Here is a 21857-nt window from a genome sequence, read left to right on the forward strand (position 1 = left end):
GCGCGCCAAACCGGCTACTTCGCGTAGCAGTACAGTGCAGAGTCTCGTCCCGTAGCTTTCCCTTAATTGGCCAAGAAAAGTTGTCCGCGAGTATACAGGCAGCCGACAGCGGAAGAGCAAGGTTCTCCCTGCGCAATTATTAGAAGAAGCGACCTAGCTGGCCGACGACTTTTAATGACGCCCGTGTAGGGAGCATCATGTGCGCGCCTCCGTGCATCCGACGGGGCCACGGAGGCGCGCACATGAAGGATCCCTACGCCGCCTACACGCCCGCCTAAACGCCGCCTACGCGCCTAACCCTAACAATTATATATATATATATATATATATAGATAATATATATATATTATATTATATATACTATATACTATATATATATATATATATATATATTGTTAAGCGGTTTATTGGACGGGACTCGGCGACAATTCGCCATGGCGACAGTCAAGGCCAAAGCACGGGCTCCGAGAGCGAGCGGCGTTTATAAGAGGACGACCCACTAGGAGCCGCTGGAGAACGCAACCGTTAAACAGTACCAATTGCTTCGCCACAATTACCCCGGGTACGAAAAGGGAGCCGTCCGGCGACCTAACAGCTCGTCACTATGAGTGGGTCATAGTAGGCCTTGAGGCGCTCCACGTTGACTATGTCGCGCCCTCGACGGCGCATGTCCGAAGCTGGTTCGATGGGTTCGATCAAGTAGTTGACCGGGGATGTGCGCTCGACGACCCGGTATGGGCCTTCGTATTTCGGCAGCAGTTTTGAAGAGAGGCCACTTGCAGTGGTAGGGACCGAGAGCCATACGAGCGCTCCAGGGAGGAACGTGGGCTCAGAAGTGGTGGTGCCATCGCGAATGCTCTTCTGCAGCTCTTGTTCCTGCGTCGTAAATGTCTTGGCAAGCTCGCGACACTCTTCAGCAAGCCTGGCTGTGTCAGAAATAGGCGCACACTCAGATGGATCCGGCTTGTATGGAAGTATCGTGTCGATGGTGTGCGACGGGTGCCTTCCGTACAGTAAGAAGAAAGGTGAAAAACCAGTAGTGCTCTGAGGGGCGGTATTGTAGGCGTAGGTGACGAAGGGCAGAATGGCATCCCAATTGGTGTGATCGGCGGCGACGTACATTGACAGCATGTCGCCGAGCGTGCGGTTAAAGCGTTCGGTTAGGCCATTCGTCTGCGGGTGGTAAGCAGTAGTTTTGCGGTGAACAGCATGGCACTCTTTCAGAATGGCTTCCACGACTTCCGATAAGAAGACACGGCCTCGATCGCTGAGAAGCTCTTGGGGTGGACCGTGACGCAGTATGAATCTGTGTAGTAGGAAGGAGGCAACATCGCGCGCTGTAGCCGCTGGGAGGGCGGCGGTTTCGGCGTATCGCGTTAGATGGTCAACAGCGACGATGGCCCAGCGGTTACCAGCCGAAGTCAGAGGAAGTGTTCCATACAAATCGATGCCCACGCGCCCAAACGGACGGTTAGGGCAAGGTAATGGTTGTAGACCTGCTGGCGACACGTGCGTTGCAGGTTTTCGGCGTTGGCAATCGAGGCAGGAGCGAACGAACTTCTGCACGTAGCGGTACATCCCACGCCAGAAGTATCGTTGTCGAATGCGGTGGTAAGTTTTGGATACCCCAGAGTGCGCGCATTGCGGGTCAGAGTGGAAGGCCTCGCATATTTCAGAACGCAGACTGCGGGGTATCACTAGTAGCCACTGGCGGCCGTCGGCGTTGTAATTGCGTCGGTGCAGGAGGTCGTCACGAACGGCGAAATGGTGGGCTTGACGACGCAACGCGCGAGTGGATGGTGTTGCCGACGGATCAGTGAGCAAGTCGATCAGCGAGGTGATCCATTTATCCTTGCGCTGTTCGGTAGCGATGGTGTGAACGTCTGATTGAAGCAACAGCCTATGTGAGATACTGAGCAGGGGGCATTGTCGTCAGGCAAGGGAGAGCGCGAGAGGGCGTCGGCGTCAGCATGCTGGCGTCCGTTGCGGTACAGCACGCGGATGTCGTAGTCCTGCAGGCGAAGTGCCCAGCGGGCGAGACGGCCTGAGGGATCCTTCAATGACGACAGCCAGCATAGTGCATGATGGTCGGTGACGACATCAAATGGGCGACCATACAAATAAGGTCGAAACTTTGTAAGGGCCCATATGATCGCCAGGCACTCTTTTTCCGTTACTGAGTAATTGGTCTCGGCTCTGGTAAGCGTACGGCTTGCGTATGCCACGACATATTCGGGGAACCCTGGTTTGCGCTGCGCAAGGACAGCGCCGAGGCCTACACCACTGGCGTCCGTGTGTACCTCCGTTGGGGCCGTAGGATCGTAGTGGCGTAGTATGGGAGGAGACGTCAACAAACGACGGAGCTTTGCGAACGCGTCGTCACACTCGGACGACCACGAATTTAGGGGTCCGTTACTTCCAAGGAGCTTCGTCAGCGGCGATATGATGGTGGCAAAGTTTCGTATGAAGCGTCGAAAGTACGAACACAGTCCTACGAAACTGCGCAGTTCTTTTACGGACGTAGGTTTGGGAAATTCGGCCACGGCCCGAAGCTTGGCCGGATCGGGAAGGATTCCGTCCTTGGACACGACGTAGCCGAGGATTGTCAGCTGCCGTGCTGCAAATCGGCACTTCTTCAGATTCAGTTGGAGGCCGGCGTTGCGCAAACGCGTCAAAACATGCCGCAGACGTTGGAGATGCGTGGAGAAGTCCGGAGCGAAAACCACGACGTCGTCCAGGTAACACAAGCACGTGTGCCATTTCAAGTTGCGCAGAACGGTGTCCATCATGCGCTCGAAGGTCGCGGGCGCATTACACAGACCAAACGGCATGACGTTGAACTCGTACAAGCCGTCGGGCGTGACAAAGGCTGTCTTCGGTCGAGCGTCATCCGCCATGGGTACTTGCCAGTACCCCGAGCGCAAATCAAGAGATGAAAAGAATTCGGCTCCTTGCAGGCTGTCAATCGCGTCGTCGATTCGCGGCAGCGGATAAACATCCTTGCGAGTGATCTTGTTGAGCCGTCGGTAGTCCACACAGAACCGCACGGAACCGTCCTTCTTCGCAACGAGAACAACGGGAGACGCCCAATGGGCTGTCCGAGGGCCGAATAACGTCGCGTCGAAGCATATCGTCGACTTGCTCATTAATGACCCGCCGTTCTGCGGGAGACACGCGATATGGACGTTGCCGCAGTGGTGGTTGGGCGCCGGTGTCGATGCGATGCGTAACAGCGGAAGTGCGGCCGAGAGAAGTTTGCCCGACATCGAAAGAAGAACGAAATTCTTCCAGCAGGCACAGAAGTTGGGAACGCTGGACCGATGTGAGGTTGTCAGCAATGGAGGACCTAAACACATCAGCAGGTGACGAATCGGACGCGGAAACAGCACTGAGCGTACCGGAACTGGGACAGTGCGTGTCATCGGGTGCGTCCATAACCTTTGCGTCTTCGAGGGGTTCCACTCTGCCAAGACATTCCCCTCGCACCAACGTAACAATGTATGGAGATGGGTTGTTAACAAAAATAGCGGTGCTGCCCTGAGTGACTTGGACGGTCGCGAAAGGTACCAGCAAGCTCTCCTTGTGCAAACGTGGTCAGATGGCGAAATGAGTGCAATGGTGTCGGAGAGACCGGCGCAGTCGACTGACACAGTCGTCGACGAGTTTGGAGGCACTTTGGTATCATCTTTGACGAGTATCTTGCTCGATACTGATGAAGTGTCTGCCGGCGTCAGATCTGAGAACGGGGAGAGTTCGATTTCGGCTTGTGCGCAATGAATTATGGCGTCGTGGAGGGAGAGAAAATCCCATCCCAGGATGACGTCGTGAGAGCATGCAGCAATTATAATGAACTCGACTTCGTACAGAATATCCTGAATGTCGACGCGAGCTGTGCATATTGCTGTAAGATGAATACTCTGGGAGCTGGCTGTACGGAGAGACATCCCAGAAAGTGGCGTCCTCACTTTTCGTCGTAATCGGCTCAATTTTTGGTCTATAACAAGGGCAGAGGCGTGTCGACAAGGGCAGAGGCGGGAACACCGTCGACAAACACGTCTATCAAGTTTGATGGGCTTCGCTGAGGGCGTTCGCAGTTCGATAGCGTCGCAGCCCTTGCCTCCTGGACTGCGACGACTAGTTTTCCTGGTCGCGTGCGACCGGACGTGGCCGCATCGGCGACAGTGAGCGACGTCGTGGAGACCGAGAGCGCCGAGTAGATGGAGCTTGGCGTGACGTCGGTGACAGAGGCATAGGTGGGGCGTAAAATGTGCGGTTTGACTGGCTGGTGGCGGGAGACACGACTTGAGGCGGCTGGACGCGATTGCAATAACGCGCCACGTGGCCGGCGTAACCGCATGCGAAGCATATGGGGTGGTTGTCAGGTGTGCGCCACCGTTTTGCTGGAGCAGGGCCCGCCCATGGCGCAGGATGTGATTGACGGGTGGCGACTGATATGACTGCATCGTGGGCTGCAGTCGTGGCCTCTGCATGACGTCGGCGTAGGTAGCCAGCACAGCCGCTTCGAAGGACTGATGTCTAGCGGCGGCTTCGGCGTAACTGTGTGGGGCTGCCGTAGGTATTACTGGGGACGTCCTGGCGACAACTTGGGCGTAACTGAGTGGTGCAGGAGCCGGATGGTGCTGGTGGTACTCAGGCATGACCTCCGCGATTTCCTGCTCAATCGCTCGACGGAGGGGAGGGAGAAGAGTGGTTGACGGCTGTTGAACGTACTGAGGTTGAGCAAAGTCCAGCAGAGAGAACTGGCGCGCGATTTCCTCGCGCACGAATGACTTCACCTCTGCGAGCAAGGCGGAGTGGTCGGATATGGTCGACAAGCCAGCGAGCTCGGCGTCGCGGGATGGAGAGCGACGGGTCATCGACCGCTGCCGGCGCAGCTCCTCGTAGCTCTGGCAGAGCGTGATGACCTCGGCCACTGTGCTGGGGTTTTTGGCGAGCAGCATCGTGAAGGCATCGTCGTCGATGCCTTTCATAATGTGCCTCATCTTGTCAGATTCCGACATGGTGGCGTCGGCTTTCTTACACAAATCGAGGATGTCTTCAATGTAGCTGGTAAAGGTTTCGCCGGCCTGCTGAGCTCGTTCTCGCAAACGCTGTTCGGCCTGCAGCTTACGAACGGCAGGGCGGCCAAACACGTTGATAATGGCGGTCTTGAAGTCGGACCACGTCGTAAAATCGGATGCGTGGTTGTTGTACCACAGGCCGGCCACACCCGCGAGGTAGAAAACCAAGTTGGTCAATTTTCCTGCCTCGTCCCATTTATTGGGGACACTCACGCGTTCATAGATCGCGAGCCAGTCCTCCACGTCGGTCCCATCTGCGCCAGTGAAGACTGGGGGGTCGCGGATACGGGGGACACCGGGACATGAGGTCGGTGTAGGCGGAGGCGTCTGCTGGGCGGCGTCTTGAGGCATAGTAGCTGATAGGGTACGGGATCGAAGCTCCAGAGGCATCGAATGGGAGCACAGCACTCTCCACCAATTTGTTAAGCGGTTTATTGGACGGGACTCCGCGACAATTCGCTATGGCGACAGTCAAGGCAAGAGCACGGGCTCCGAGAGCGAGCGGCGTTATAAGAGGACGACCCACTAGGAGCCGCTGGAGAACACAACCGTTAAATAGTACCAATTGCTTCGCCACAATGTGTATATGTATATATATTATATATATATATATATATATATATATATATATATATATAATTAGGCACACCACGGGGAGTTAATAGCCTCGCGAGGCTTGCCTAGACATTGAGACTGACAGGACATTGCGAGAACTAAGGCGCTGTCTGACTCCGTTGCATCATTCCAAGGGGGCTGCTTGGACTGAACTGATTGGCTTAAAATGCCGCCATTACAACATCCGACAATATGGCGGAATTCGACAGTGTGCAAGATACCACTCCTAGCACGACATAGTGAAATGTTGCGAGACCTAATGCGCTAGGGCGAAACCTGGAGGAAACTGTGGGCACTTTGCGAGACAATATGTGAAAATTGTTCCGGAATGCATCGCTGTAACATCGTAGAGATAAATGACGCTACCCTGATGTATTTTGGGGGGATTTGGCAAGAAATAGAATAAGTGGAAACTTCACTTTCGTTTGTCCTTCCAGTAATAGACATATACAAGAGAAATTAACGAGAGCAAACGCGTGAATGATCACTTTGTCACTCGCGCTTTAACTTAACATTTATATTTATGGTCATTTCAACGTGTCCGTGTAGGTGGTACATTGGTTACGGTGCTGGGATGCTGACCCGATAGTCGCGGGTTCGATCCCGGCCGCGACGGTCGCATTTCGAAGGAGACGATGGCCGGTGTACTGTGCGATGTCTGAGCACGTCAAAGAAAATGCCATCGTCCAAATTTCCGGAGCCCTCCTTACGGCGTACGTCACACTCATATCGATGTTTTGGCACGAAAAAACCCAGATAACATTATTATCCTTTTAACGTGGTCTTGATTAGCTGGATACGCTGACTGTATAGTCAGCCATTGGTGCCGAGTTACCTCTCCCAAGTCGCATGGTTTGCACGCGCGAACAAATGGTTGCTGACAGTTAATAATCTCAATAATTCCACCCCCACGTATATTGAATCAGCATATTGCAAAAACGCGTAAAAAAGGGCTGGCATAATGTAATAAGCATACTGTAGCGGATACCTTAACCTGATCCATAGTTTGCGACGACCTGAGCCCCATCCCCGAAAAGCCTCCTATTTCAATCTATCTTTTACCAAGACGGATCCTATTCAACGGTATTAACATTGCAAGATTGCAGAGATTGTTTATACGGCTAGAATTGCACACGAAGCGTCGCCCAGATGCATGTGGGCTTCAGCCGGTACTCACAATGTAGCGGAGACGGCAGCTCTGTGCGCGCCCTTGGGATTCGAGAGAATGTTTGGCGAGGACATCATTTGGAAATATTAGCTCACAAGCGGCATGCGCGATTGCAGTAGCCCAGTGTAAATGCTTTGAGAAGTTCTTAAAGAAAAACAAAAGAAGGTAATAAATCTGGGTTTACCTATAAGGTTAGACGTATAATAAAATGGCGTATTCGATTAAACTACAATCTTCTTGCGTGGACCTCGACTTCGGTTTAGAAGGACCGCGCAGGTGGCCCTCCGAGAAACATGATATTGCCGTTGGAAGGGTAAAGCAATTACGTTCAGCCATTCGTTACAAGAGTAGAAAATTTATCGCAATAAATGCAGCATTTATCACAATGCTTGTATGTTTATATACGAGTAAAGCTGGCAGACAAGTCGATCTTTATATATATAGAATGAATGTAGTAATGCTTTCATTTGGGCCAGTTGTTGCAAACTTGTAACTTGATTCATGGCTGCGCTAAAAACACGGACAACAGAAGTAATAAAGTTTGTAGTTTGCGCCCGTCCTGTGTACGTCTCTTCTGTTGTACGTGTTTTTAGCGCAGCCATGAATCAAGTTAGAATGAATGTAGACGATACCGCTCTAAAGTTGTCGCAAGTATTTTATTTTCTTTTTTTAACAGCGGTACTGTTTAAGCAAACCGTTAGCCGGTGCAGAGCGAACAGAAAACTATCACCATCAAGAAACAACACGAACTCTATCCGTACTCTTCTTCCTCTTCCTGACTTTCTCCTTCGCTCGCAGAACACGTGCGCCGATTTGTCCGGCGTGAGATGCAATAACTCCGATGGATGAGAAAACGAATAGAGAGAGAGAAGTAGAAAGAGAGAAATAGAGAGAAAGAAAGGGAAGAAACACAAGAAAAAGATAGAAATAGAGAGAAAGAATTAAACAAATAAAGATATAGAAAAAAGCAGACAGAAAAAGAAAGAGATACAAAGAACATGGCTTATCCCTCTGTCATAGGATTCGGTATAACACGAAAGATAAACGTGTCTTCATAGACGTAATAGAGCGTTTGTTGTGCATTGTTTCGCCCCGACGGCGAAGGAATGAATGCTATATAGCAATGAGTTGTAATGTCACGCGGAGAACGGCAAGCAGATCGAAACTTGCAACGTGCTGTTAAAGCAGAAAGGACGCACGGAATGAACATACACAGCATGAGCGCGAACTAACAACTGTCACAGCTCGACAGTTAAAGCGCGCTGGTCAAATACAAAGGAGGACACACGAAACGAACGCACAAGTATACACAGGATGAGCGCGAACTGTCACAGTTGCAACTTATTTGTTTGTGAGAAGCGCGCTCCTTTCGCAGAAGTGGGCGCTGCAGTGAGCGAAGTGGCCTTCCTGCTCTCTCTAACTTCAACGCAAACTTGCGGTTAGAACGCAAGACGTACAAGAAAAGCGTGCGCGTAGGAGCGACCACGCCCTGTAGAGGCACACGCTCATCTCAACGCGTGGGGCGACGACCTTTAAAGCGCGCTCTTCCCGCCATCTCGATAGTGATAACGAAAACACGATGATGTACCCCGATCTCTGAGTACCGCCACCAGCAAATGGTGTATATAAAGAGCACGCCGTTAGTTTGACGAAGAAGGTGCCGTCTGTGGCGGAGTCGTTTCGCGCGGCGCGCTGGTTATCAGGGGTCGTAAGTTCGATTCTCGGTAACGGAACTTTTTCTTCTAGTTTTTTCTTTGCCATACGATAGTCTTTATATTTTACATCATATCCGTGACGGAAATGCGTCAGTGGAGCCGTGGTGGACCCCGGCATAAAACACTTTAGTGTTAAAAAGAGAGAAAGACAGAAAGAAAAAGAGAGTGAATCAAAGGAAGAGAGAGAAAGAAATAAAGATATACAAAGAAAGCGAAGAAAGAGAAAGAGAGAAAGAGCGAGCAGAGAAAGAAATTGACAGAGAGAGAAAGAAATATGAATAAACAGATACAAAATAGATACGAAAACAGAGAGAAAGAGAAAAAAAGAGGAAGAAGGAAAAAGAAAAGTTAAGAAAATCAAGGCAGGCCGCCCACTTGCGCACTTCCTTTAGGCTTGTCCACACTAGTGCTCAGCTGCATTAATTTTCTATTCTTTTCTAGCGATTTTCTTTGTTTAGTTTACTTTTTGACTTTTGACTTGTTTTTATGTTGAATTATCTTTTGTGGAAAGCGGAAGGGAGTTAAGATGCCGTAAGCGTACGTAAAAACGGAAGTGAGTAATTTGAAGTCAATTTGTGTTAGACAGCAGCAGCAGCCGCCACAGCACAGATTATGCGTCTTAGTTCATTGATTTTCGCTTCTTCACTTTATTTGATGTTTTTCATGAAATATTTTGCTCCCACTGATGTTCATTTCGGTCAGACATCAATATTAGACATCATCTTATGTTTTTTTTTTACATAATACGGGTGCATGCACCGTAGCAACACATTGTCTACAATTATAAAGAGTGAAAGACTGGTGAAAATGCATCGCAGCAGCCGCTCACAGGTGCTTTTATTGAAGCTGTTCTAAACGTCGCATGATGCCGAAAAAAGAAACAATCAAGAGCAAACAAGAATCTAATACTAACTGCACTACTTTTTTGCATTTTGTTTATATGCACAAAGAGCGGATCGTGTTTGTTAATATCTGTATAGGACCCACGTATTTATGCGCATTAGTATAAACTGTAAGTATTGAAGATTACAGCTCCGCATTCCTTCATCCTCGTCTTTTTTTTGTTAAGAATGTGCAGCAGGCATGTGATTAATTTAACCCACACGTTAAGGTTCTAAGAAAACAAATTTTAATCAAAGAGCTCAGTTTGCCCATTACCTATCGTGCATTTGCGTTCAAGTTCACCCCCTACAGCCGTCACCCAAGCACGTCAAAAAGTTAAAAGCGTGCAGTTGCGCAGCTTCCTAATTTACCTGTGAACAGAGCGGGACGTATTGATCGATGGAGGTTGTGCATAGTTTGTCACCTGCACCGCGAGAACGGTGCATTAGCTGTCTCTGGGCACCTGTAGTCGAAAAAAGCATGAACTCATAAATCAATATCTACAATAAAGTCATATTTATTGACCGTCGCTGTGCCGTGTCCCACGGTGCCCTTTATTTCTAATTTCAAAGTTTAAGTTACTCAAAAAGAGCAAATGACATTAAACAGCTACTCAGATAAAATGTAAATAACAGCCCCTGTTTTGTGCATGTGCCTTGCCGTGCAATGTGGCCCTCCCAAAATCACATTGCTGTAGTTTAGGTGCACAATAGGCTAAGGTGTGGGACACATTTCAACGGTAATGAAATAGAAATAAAAATAAAATGGATAGCAAAGTGATGCGCTGTCAAGGCTGCCACTTTATTCAACTATAACACCTTAGTCGGAACTTTTTTCTTGAATACGGGTCGGCAAGTTATAATTGTAAATCAAGACGTTTTGATGCCATCGCCTATTGAAAACAAAGCCATCTTCATTTGCCAGCATTGTGATTTTGACTGCTGCACCTCTTTAATTTGTTCGCCGCGTAAATGGTCGAATAAATATTTAAATTATTGATAAATGATTGAACAAAACAAATTATGCTGAATAGACACAGAACATGAAAAATTCAACCAGCTCCGCTTAGCGGACACCGATAAAACAGCGAAGGTAGTGGGGTTCCCTTCGTCAGGCTAAAGCGCGAGACAGACGGTACGATTTTCCATGCGATGCGACGGCTGACGCGGCGGTGCGGCAGACAGAATGGTGGCTGTGCGATTCTATGAAAGGTAACCATTCCGGTATCCCCACCGCCACGTCGGACGTCGCATCACATGGAAAATCGTACTGGCTGTCTCGGCCTTAACGCGTTTCTATGTTTTGCAAGACTTTTCCATATGTCGTAACACTGCTCGTTATAAGCTTTGATATGGTAGTAGAGCCACCCCTCTTTATAACCACAAAGTATCACGTTGCAGTGGTGTAATTGTGGTAACGCGCACGCCATTTGTTGGGCTAACTGTTGCCTTCTTTTTTAGTGGAAGTTGTGTGCAGTGGGATTTACCGAATTTGTGTGGCACGTACGCGTTCATGATGATGATGGCTTTCTGATAGGCCGCACAGATTTCTGTCGCACATACATGTTTTTTTTTGGCTAACTGTTGCCTTGATTTTTAGTGGACCATGCAGCAGTGAGTAGTAGGATTTACCCAATGTCTGTGGCGCATACCTGTTTATGATGACCACAAGCGTTACCACGGATCCCTGGCATGAAAGGGTCGACCAATAACAGCTTCGCTCTTAAAACGAGATTACATAATGCCACTTATCTATAACACAGTCTCGGTTATTGTATGCGAAAATGCCATCTCAGCGAGTTCGCATCACTTTTTCTTATCTTATTCGTGATCCATTTGTGTAAAGTGCACTTTGTAAGCTGTAATGGCTTTGTTTCGGCTTTGTATTTAGCTTTGTTTAGGATACTAAAATCAGAAAGTGTTGTGGCATGACGCGAAAAAAGAAAGAATAAGATCAAACAGGCCAGCGACAGGAGTTCTGATATATTCAACGTGTCGAGTAAGAGTGCTTGTGGAGCAGATTCTTATATTGCAAGCATGGAGCCGAAATTGATTGGGCTCTGCAAGTACTGCAAAACTCTTTTCGGCAGATTAGTGACAACTAACTCCTGACAAAAAACGCAGGAAACTTGGCTCAAATAATTAGTTTTTTTTTCCGCCAGTCACTCGATCCTGGGAAAGTGTTATAAACTTTTTTGATACTAAGCTACTGATTGGTTTTCCTGAATCTCTGTTAATTAGGCAGGAGTCGGGTGTGCTCACGCTAGTGAGTTTTGTGCCAGTCATAGTTTTACACCGGCAGAATAAAAACTTCACTTTGAAATAACTAAGTGCTTTTTTGCGCCCTTTGCCCCTGTCTACTCAATCATAGTTGCGTGCTTAGGCTCGCGATAATAAAAAAAAAGTGTCCATGAAGAAACAAACGCGAAGCTAGACAGCAGAAAGAGGAAGGACGCAGTATGAACGCTGATAACACAGACAGTGTTAGAGCGCAGATGTTCACCCAGCGGAATGCGATGTTGGGCTAGTTGGTTCAGGCTTGAAATGAGGTATTGGCGCATAAAACTACACGAGAAAAATGGAGGACCGAAAAAGTGCTGACTTACAACTAATTTTATTACACTGACACACCCATGTTTATGAATACCAATGAAGTTTGCGCACTACCACAACGGTAATATCTGTAACTGTACTGCAGCGCTCCCAGCCTAACTAAAAGGGAAAAAACGTTAATACGAAATTAAACTTCAAAGATCGACCTATTTTCAGCAACCATCAGCTATAGCAACGTCGCGAAAGTACTCCCAATGCGCCAGGGTGGTCTAGTGGCTATGGTACGCTACTGCTGACCGGACGGTATCAAGATAGAATCCCGGCCTCGGCAACCGCATTTTCGATGCAGGCGAAAATGCCAGAGGCCCGTGGGCTTGTCTTTCAGTGCACGTTACAGAAGCCCAGGTGGGCGAACTTTCCTAAGCCCTCCACTACCGCGTCACTCATAATCATATCGTGGTTTTGGGAAGTTAAATTCCGACAGTTATTATTAGAAAATTATCCCTTTTTCTGATAACACCCCTATTTACGGTAAGGATTGCTAGTTTACCTGTTGCGTTGTAGCAGTGTTTTAAAGCGCAAGCATTCGAGGCCTTCGTCCCTTCACGAAATGCACGTGAATCATTCCTCCGCACGTGAGCCGACGCCGGGTACAGAGAACCCTAGGACTACCAAGGAGGCGACTTCATCGAGTACGACACCGCCTCTGTAACCCGCCGCGGTGGTCCAGTGGTTATCGAGCTGGACTGCTGATCCGAAGGCTGTCAGATCGAATCCCAGCGGCGGCGGCCGCATTTTGACTGGGGCGAAATGCTAGAGGTCCGTGTACTTAGATTTAGGTGAACGTTAAAAAACCCCAGGAGGTTAATATTTCTGGACTTCGCCACTGCGGCCTCCGTCATAATCATATCGTGGTTTTCGGATGTAAAGCGCCGACAATTATATATAGACGCCGTCTCTGCGCAAAGCTAGCAAGCAGGTAATGATGGTAAAAAAAGACTAACGAAGCGGCGGAGCTCATAGCACTGCCCCCCTCTTTTCCCTCCTCCTCTTCTGAATTCCTTTTCCCACTCTTTGCTATATTATACTATACAAGACAGTTCCACTAACGTGAAACCTGGGGAGGTGCTAAGCACCGGTGCTTCCCATAGGGACACGTCAACAGCGTCCTCTCATTGCTACAGACAGCGTCGCAGACACCGTCCAGTGCCCACAGCAGCCAGCATCCATCGCAGACACAGAGCTTTTCCTGAGCCAACGCGCCGTCTTATTTGCAAGTCGGAGAAGCGCACGTGGCGTTGTCTCTCGCGGCCGAGCGCGCGTTAACGCGAGCTTTTGCTGAGCGAACGCGCCGTCTTATTTGCCACTTGCTTTACCGTCACGGGCGACACCATGACGTTCTACGACGACAGGAGACGCCGACACCTCGAGCGCATAAGGTGCTTTATACCTAAAAGGCAAACGGCGGAACCACAGAGAATCCACAGGCAATTAAGACAATGTGGTTTAACCAGAGAGAAGTAAGAAACAGTACACTTACCTTAAGAAGTAACTATGATATACAGACAGTGCAAAAAGAAAACAGGACACTACATACGCCCCAGCGAGTAACAATACCATAATCGAGAGCATATATTAGTGTTCCCTCCTCCCTCGATATTGAAACAGTGGTGAATGGCAGCGTTCTGGCTTACCTTATTTGTTACCGGTGCCTGGTCTACTACGTTTACTGGAATACTACCAGCAGCGGTTAGTGCTCGTTAAGTTTCGCTAAGTGTGACCTAATGATGGCTAATATCGGTTCGTGGTCATATGTTGTTTAGGCGACGCTATAGGAAATTATGCTTATAGGCCATATCAAACCATTCACCAACAGAAAGTATCTGCCTAATTTTTTATTGCCCCCACTGATGAAAACATTTCTTTATTTAAGTGCAAAGAAAACGGGGAGGGTCCCTATTCACGTCGCCGTATTGCTCCCGAAACGCTGCTATGACGCAGCCGGGAAGTTACGAATAAGTGCTGTCAATGAGTATGCTGATAGAAGGAGCACCTTCTTGGCGTTTTAAGCTACAAGTTATTCAAGTATGCCGCTTTTTACAAACATACTTTTTACAAATATATATTTTACGAATATACAGAAATCTGTCTTTTTTTACCTCCCACTCTTTTATCGTACTTGCTCTCTTCTCCTCCACTTCATGCACTGGGGAAGAGGGATGAAGGCGTACAGATATTCAGTGCTAAGCAAAGCAGTGGCTCTCTTGACAAATACGAGTCTCCTTGTCGAAACGTCGGCTCAGCGACAACCCCTGTTCAAGGATTTTCCATCCCTTCAAGCTTTTATCTGCCTCTGATCTTCTACCTTATTTGAATTCCCCAAACGATGCTGTTTCACCAGATGTCAAGGAAACTTCAGCGAAACTTTCCTGTTTCATAGTAAGCGCATTCTTTCTTCCCTTCTATAGTTTCTTGTTTTAACATCAGTGTTAAGCGGTAAAATCTAATTTACTTTGTACAGCTTAGCCTTATAGAAGAGCAACTATAAGCCTCGCCATTAGAGATCGTCGCAATGACTCTTCTGCTTAATGCGTGTGCCACGGCACTATCAATGACCAGCTTTCGTTGTTGGAGCGCCTCCTCAACAAATCCTTACGTAGACTGCGAGGCGAAGCTGAAATAAAGATTGGGAGGATAACCGGCAAATATCTCGGCTGGCTATGGATCAGCCTGTCAGCTGGAATGCCTTTTGGCGAATTCTGTTCGTGTCTTTTACGCACACGCACGTTGATGTTTTCCCCTTCCCCTTCTTCATTCCGCCAGTTTAGTGCAGCCAGCCGGAAGCTTTTCTGGTCACCTTTGCATCCTTCTGCCTTTCTGCTTCCTTCCTTCCTTTCTTCGTTCACGCTGACGTATTTAGTCCAGTCTTAGTTGCGGGAGACGCGGTGGCGCTAAGTATTTGTACATTCGGAAAACTAGGCCAGGTCCCTGTGAAAGGGTTCAGAGCCATTGCAATGCCCGCTGAACCGAGAGCGGAAGGAAGATGATACATCGTTTACTGCTAAGGCATTGCGGGTTATGTCGCTGGCACAAGAGTACCAACTCGGTATTTACGTCTATTTCTGTGGTTTTCCAGGAAAATTATCTCTTCTGCTAGGGTGTCCCCACTGGATTGCCCGGCGGCTTTAACTCCTCAGGACTTATCAATAAACTTCTCGATTGAATGACTGACTGCAATAAGCGTAGTGCAGCGCATGTACCGAATAACGCTATTGCTTCTATGGGCAAGTGCCCAAATATTTTGGTAAATGCGGGCGATCCTAACGGCAGTCTCAAACGCTCGCGCCCCCTGCCTTTAAACATCATTGTGTCATTTCTCTCAGGGTCATATGATGCGCTACAAGAATGTATACCTCATTAGAATGTGCGCTTTGGCACTGTTACCGGTAATTGTATTTAGTCGAAACGTAGCTACCCGTTCATTTATTCTTTGGTACTTATTATGGCTATGACTGTCTTGAGGAAACATTTTGTATATTTTTTGCTCTTTAGTGTTTTCACTTGAATTAGAATACTCCAACACTCACAGAAACAATTCGTAAGTGGTGCAAGTTTATAGTCACCTTGTTTTTTGTGTTACATGACACAAATATTCTTCCTATCTTTATGACTTAAAGTTAGCGAAAAGTTAAAAAAGAGAACTGCTCTAGGTCCCGTATAGAGAAGTTCTCTTATACGTTATTTTTTTAATTATATGCAGATACGGGCGGGTATTGTTAGGACACAAAATGGGATGGAAAGTGAAAGAAAGATAGCAGGAGAGTGACTGGCAAGTGCTCCCGCACTCTGCAAGATCTCATTCTCATCGGTTCGCTCGTTCTTTTACGTCCTTTTTTGAGAATTGGCTGAATAAATAAATATATTAGAAATGGACACGAACGAAAGTGTAGAACAATCGACATACCATTACATGCGGCGTACCTTAGCTTACGCGGAAAACAGCGACACAGAGCGGGCTAGCTTAACAGCTATAGCGTTGCCCTACTATCACGAGGTCTTTGGTTTGACTCCCAGACGCTGCAACCACACTTCGACGTGGTCGAAATGCGAAAACGCCCGTGTACGTTGTTATAGGTGCGCGTCAAATGACCCATATTGCAAACATTGTTCCGCAGTCCCACACCACACGCTGGAGGCCTGATAATTATATGGTGGTTTATGCACGCGAAACTTTTGAAGTTACTATTATTAAGCGAAGCTTTCATAGGAAATAAAACAGCGAGCGAAGCGAAGCACCCCACCGGGCGCCCCTTCTTTCCTTGAGATAAGCGCACGAAAGCGACGACGCCCTGTAGAGCGAACAGCAACGGCGTTCGCAGGGGCGGGGCGGAGATCTTGAAAGCGCGCAACACGCGCGCACGTCGCGCCATCTATGTGGCCACTAAGAAAGCATGCTGAATTACATGGTGTATATAAATAGCTCACCGTTAGTAGCCTGAGAGACGGTGCTGTCGTGGCCTAACGTCTAACGCGGCGGGCTGCAAAGCGAGAGGTCGCCCCTTCGATTCCGCGCCTCGGAGAGAATTTCCTAATTATTTTTCTTTGTGGCCTTTCTATATATATACATACTTATACATACACGGTGAATGACGGCGACGGGGACGGACATTTTTCAGCCGAGAATGTCCATATAATTGCTATCGCAATAAAAAGAAATAAGCAAAGAAACAAAGAAAATACAAGGTCAGATCCGCGCATGCAAATTTTCGCTTGCCCCCATTTTCTAGTTAGAGGAATGGCTTCTAATTTTTAAATTTAATATTGACACGTAAACTCATTTCAACATTAGAACCTTTGCTTGATTGTTCCACGCACAGCAGCCTCGTGGTTTCGTTCAAAGACAAAAGGTGCAAGCCTGGTTGTGCTTATATGTTCTACGCACTGTCCGCTATTCGGCCAGGCGACTTCCTACGTTTCTCGATACTCCAAGAAAAAGAGAACAAAAAGAAAGCATGCAAGACAGGTGTTTCAAGGAGATCGCCTTCGTGCAACGCCGAATGGTTCTTTTTATGAATGATAACGCTAGGTGTGCCATGTGCCGCTTGTGACGTACCACTTCAAGGTTCGGCGGTCGCATCGTTATGACTCGGCATGATTGTTTGCAGCGAAACGATACAAGCGTTGCGTAAAAAAAGAACCATAAGAAAACGAATGAAGGCAAACAGTAGGCAACAAACTGCTGGGAATATGCAAATTAGTATGCCCTCATAAAATGGGGGAGAGCGTATGCCGCTTTACAGATGTTCTTCGGTCTTTGTCCAAAAGATGGCTTCACTTCGACTTTCTCCTTTCTTGACTGTTTGAGTAATGATGCGACCCAGAACAGAAAAAGACGCTGTGTCGTAGTTTCGAAGAGATTATAGCGCAGTTGTCCAACCGATAACCACTACACGCGTGATCAAAGATCCGACAAAACGTTCTCTCTATCGGATTCTTCAGTGACAGAATGTTCGAAGACCAAAAGAATAGTGACAGTAATTCTTCATATAAATCTCAACAACTCGAAGTACATATTTTATGTGATCCGAATGATTATTATACATGTGCCGAAGCAGTTTGAGTTAGTGTACTTGCAACTCATTTCATTTATTAAATGGCGCATGAAAATGGGAGAAAAGGCTTGAAGCACACGAACACATCGTTCCAGTATTTTGGTCTTTTCCCTCACGCCATTTTCTTAATAATGTATTGGTACCAACTAGTTAAACCGTCAGCCATACAACATAATGTTTATTCTTGAAGCTAGTAGTGTTTTGTAGTGTTCATTACCGTGTTGCTTATTGTATTTAGACGTTTGTAGTTGTTCTGAGCGATTGCTACTTTGTACGCGAATTGGGCGCTATAATTATTACTAATTCGTGTTGAATACATGCGTATACAAAATTTTTATATACTAAATGTTGACAGTTAATGTCCTCATAAACAGTAGCCTTCTCTGCAACATTGGCCTTAACACTACTACATCTCCAATTTTCCTTTATTTCTTCACTCTGTTTCTCTTTTCTTAAGTAGCGGGATCGCTCCCGCTACTTAAAACAGGCACGTTCCATGTTCCAAAGGTCAATCTACTATAAGTGTTCTGTGTGACGCAGTTAATACGTTAGTTTCTTTTTAATACACAAGATAAATAGGCACCAAGCGGGACACCATTGGTGATGCCACAGCTGTCTAGATGTTCAGAGCATTTCTGTGTGCATCCGTGCAAACCGCTTCTGCGACGCGACGCCTTTGAAGCGTGCTCTGCCTGGTAGGTTTCCTTGCAAAGGAGAAGCCATCTTTTGCGTCTCTCATTTCAACCCTTTTGAACACTTCTGACCTTCTTGGTGCAGCACGTTTCTTAATGTGTTAATCGCAGAAACTTTTCAGGGTTGGGACGAGAGAAGGGAAGAGCGCTTGTGAGTGTTCCCTTTTGTGTGCGTTAGTGAAACAATTCTGCGCCTAATACTTTAAGAAATTGCCTCAGGCACTGTGAAGGTTGAAGCAGCTGAACTGTGAAAAAGGAACGCTCAACAAAAGACGAATAAAAGGAACGAAAGAGAGAGAGAGAGAGAGAGAGAGACGAAGAGGAAAGGCAGGGAGGTTAACCAAGCTTTGGCTCGGTTGGCTACCCTGCACTGCAAAGAGAGGAGACAGTGAAGAGCCAAGGAGCTCAACTAATTCAGAAACAGCTGTATGCTATCCTACACTGAGGAAAGGGATGGGTGTAAAGACAGATGGATAGACAGGGAGCACATACACAACGTTACAGTCAGTCGCATTTGGTCATCTGGAAGTTTATTGGGTAGCTGAAAACTGTGGTTTGAAAACTCGTCAGAAGTAGGCACCACATTTTTATCCTTACCAATAAGGCGCATGGTGAGGAGGACAGGGAATGCTTCACTAACTATTGGTACGTCTCTGCTCAAATTTTCCCATAACGCATGGTAATAGAAAGGGGTTGCGGTTCAAATGAGGTTCATACGATTCCTTTTGGGTTTTGAACACTGGCTGCTGTTTTCAGGCAGCTATAGACAGCGTCATGTTAAGAACAAGCAGGGAGCTGTGCTTTGGTGGTAATATAGAATATTCATCGAATTCTGCGAAAGCAGCAGGCATCAGCATAAAACAAATTAAAATGGAAGTACTCACGTGGTTCGCAGCCATTTAGGCACTTCAAGATTTCTCAGCGTACATAAGACGAGTCTCTTGCATAATGTATCTCGAGCTAATTACGGCAGCTCCATTCCACGTGGCACACTCTTCAGGCCAACACGAGCCCGCTACAGGCTTTGCAATAGACAGGGCAATGACGACGATATCATTTCCCTTGGGCTGAATATAGGCTGTTTTATAACCCTGCTTCATTTGAGAAAAACTTCGCGCTTTTACGGATGCGGTATGCATGTTCGTGAGTAAGCTGCAGAGTTTGTGATCTCGGCCTTTCTTCGCATCTGAATCACAGGCCTAATTAAGAGTTCGTAAAGCGTGTTACATCGCGAACGGCTTAAAAAGCTTTTTATGTACACAGCTGATGTTGGGGCTACGCTTTTTTATTACGTGACTGCTGTTGACACATTCTGAACAACTTGACACTTGCGCGCACGTTCACGTTGTGATTCGACTGGTAACTTCAGTGTCTCAAGGTTACTATTGCCTGCCAATTGTATTGCCCACTTTCCACAATTGCGACATATTCAAAAGGGCAACAAACTATTGGCGTGGGTAACGTAGCCCCTTCCTGTTACGATCTTGCAACAGCCTCCAGAGAATGTTATTCCCATAGAGTTTATTACGTCATGGTTGAAAGTGCGGAATTTTCAAATATTCTTAGAACGCGTGTATCGCAAATAGCGCATTCGTTCACAGAATTATTCTTGGACGCTTCTCTATACCAGGATCGCATCGAAGCACGACCACTCGTCGCAACACAAATGAATCTGCTCCAGAAGTATATGTTTATTGAAACTCGTGCTTGCCTGTATTTGCCCAAAGCGTGGCCCAGAACACTCCCTTCAACTTTATAGAATTGGTGGCGCGCAAAACTGAATATTTACACGGCATTTTGCGTCGGCAATAAAGTATAGCGGCTGGAAAGTAATCTTGAAACATCATTGAGTAGAGAGAGAGAAGAAATAGTAGAGAAGGAAAGGCAGGGAGGTTAACCAGTATAGGACAACCGGTTTGCTACCCTACACATGGGGACAGGGTGGGGGAGATTTAAAGATGGAGAGGAAAGAGAGAGAGAGAGAAAGATAGAAAGATAGCACATGGCACAGCACACATAGAATCAGTCGGTCACTCTTGCGTGGTAGCATAGCACATGTTTAATCAAGCGCAGCACTGTGTCGGACCGAAGAAGAAGAAGCGCCGCCTTCCACGAACGAGACCGTGCTCATGAGCACTTGCAGCTAGAATCGGCCGAAACGGTTGACAATAAATATCGTTCGTGATGTTTAAGCCTCGCTTCTTGCCAGGGAACCGTATGCCATTTTAAACAATTTGGTGCCGAAGATCCGGGATCTACTACCACGGACCACGGAAGGCTACGAGTGAAGTGACCGGCATGGAGCGGCTGAAATTGAAGCGGACGTCGAGACGATCTCTCAACACAAGAATTATCAACGAGGCAAGAGCTCTTCTCGGCGATGCTACAGCCACCGTAGATCAGCTCAACGCCATTTACGGACGTCTCAAGGCGAACAACGATGAGCTGAACCAAATCAACCAGGAGCTAGAGAGCCACATAGCGGATGAAGAGTTTGAGCAAGAGTACAACACCGTCGTTGAATACGAGGACAACGCTAACAGCGTCATGAGTGAGCTGCTTAGCAAGCGCGACCGTATGGTTGCGGCCATCTCATCAACACCGGAGCTTCAGACTTCGTCAGTAGCCAGTACCGCTGGAGCCTCTGGTACCAAGCTACCCAAGCTTACCATCGCCCCATTTGCTGGTGATCTCTGTCGGTGGAACGACTTCTGGGAACAATTTGACCAGATGATTCACCGGAACGGAAGCCTCACTGCGACGGACAAGTTCAACTACCTGAGGTTTTTCCTAAGAGGCGACGCAGCTTCAGCTATTGTGGGCCTGCCAACCACGGAAGCTTGCTACAAGGACGCCATCGACATACTCAAGAGATGCTTCGGAGACAAAACGAGACTCGAACAGGAGTACTTCTCCAGGCTTCGTACGTTGCCTTCAGTCCGTTCAAGCGACTTGACAGCTCTTCGCAAGCTGTACGACCAGGTCGTCATCAACATCCGAGCACTGGAGACCCTTGGGGTGAGCAAGACGTCTTTTTCTGCAATGCTGTGCGACATATTGCTGCGGGCTCTACCACACGATCTCGTTGTACAGTACCACCGGTCTAGCGCTAATCGCGAGACGATCGACAGCAGTAATGCAGCCTCTATCACGGAGCTAGAACGCCTATTACATTTCTGGTCCATCGAATTGGAGAGCTTAGAGAAAAGCGAGCTCGCGAACCCTCGAGGAAGAGACAGCCATACGGAGAATGCGCAAAGTAAATCGCGCCAGTTTCGTGGCTCAAAGCCCACGTCTTCAGTTCTCCATAACAATGCTATGAAAGTACCCGAGAACTGTGTATTTTGTAAATCGAGCCAACATTCCACAGAAGGCTGCCCGTTGGATCTCCCGCTACCGCAAAAGAAGCACATTTTATCAGGAGACATGAGGTGCTTTCGATGCACGACTAAAGGTCACAGAGCGTGTGATTGTAGGCGCAAGATTACGTGCTCTACCTGTCAAGGACGTCATGCGACGAGCGTGTGTGATCCGCAGAAA

At 47.6% G+C, this 21857-nt stretch overlaps 1 protein-coding gene across 1 annotated transcript; it reads left to right on the plus strand.

The window, feature by feature from the left end:
• Positions 1 to 20615: 20615 nt before the first annotated feature.
• Positions 20616 to 21335, plus strand: LOC119378157 (uncharacterized; the record flags this gene model as incomplete). The annotated part of the gene is made up of 1 exon (XM_037647388.1): positions 20616 to 21335. A coding segment is annotated over exon 1 (720 nt), but the record flags the coding sequence as incomplete, so codon positions are not given.
• Between the last annotated feature and the right edge of the window lie 522 nt (positions 21336 to 21857).

Source organism: Rhipicephalus sanguineus, unplaced genomic scaffold (assembly GCF_013339695.2).
Source record: "Rhipicephalus sanguineus isolate Rsan-2018 unplaced genomic scaffold, BIME_Rsan_1.4 Seq7063, whole genome shotgun sequence".
NCBI lineage: Eukaryota > Metazoa > Arthropoda > Arachnida > Ixodida > Ixodidae > Rhipicephalus > Rhipicephalus sanguineus.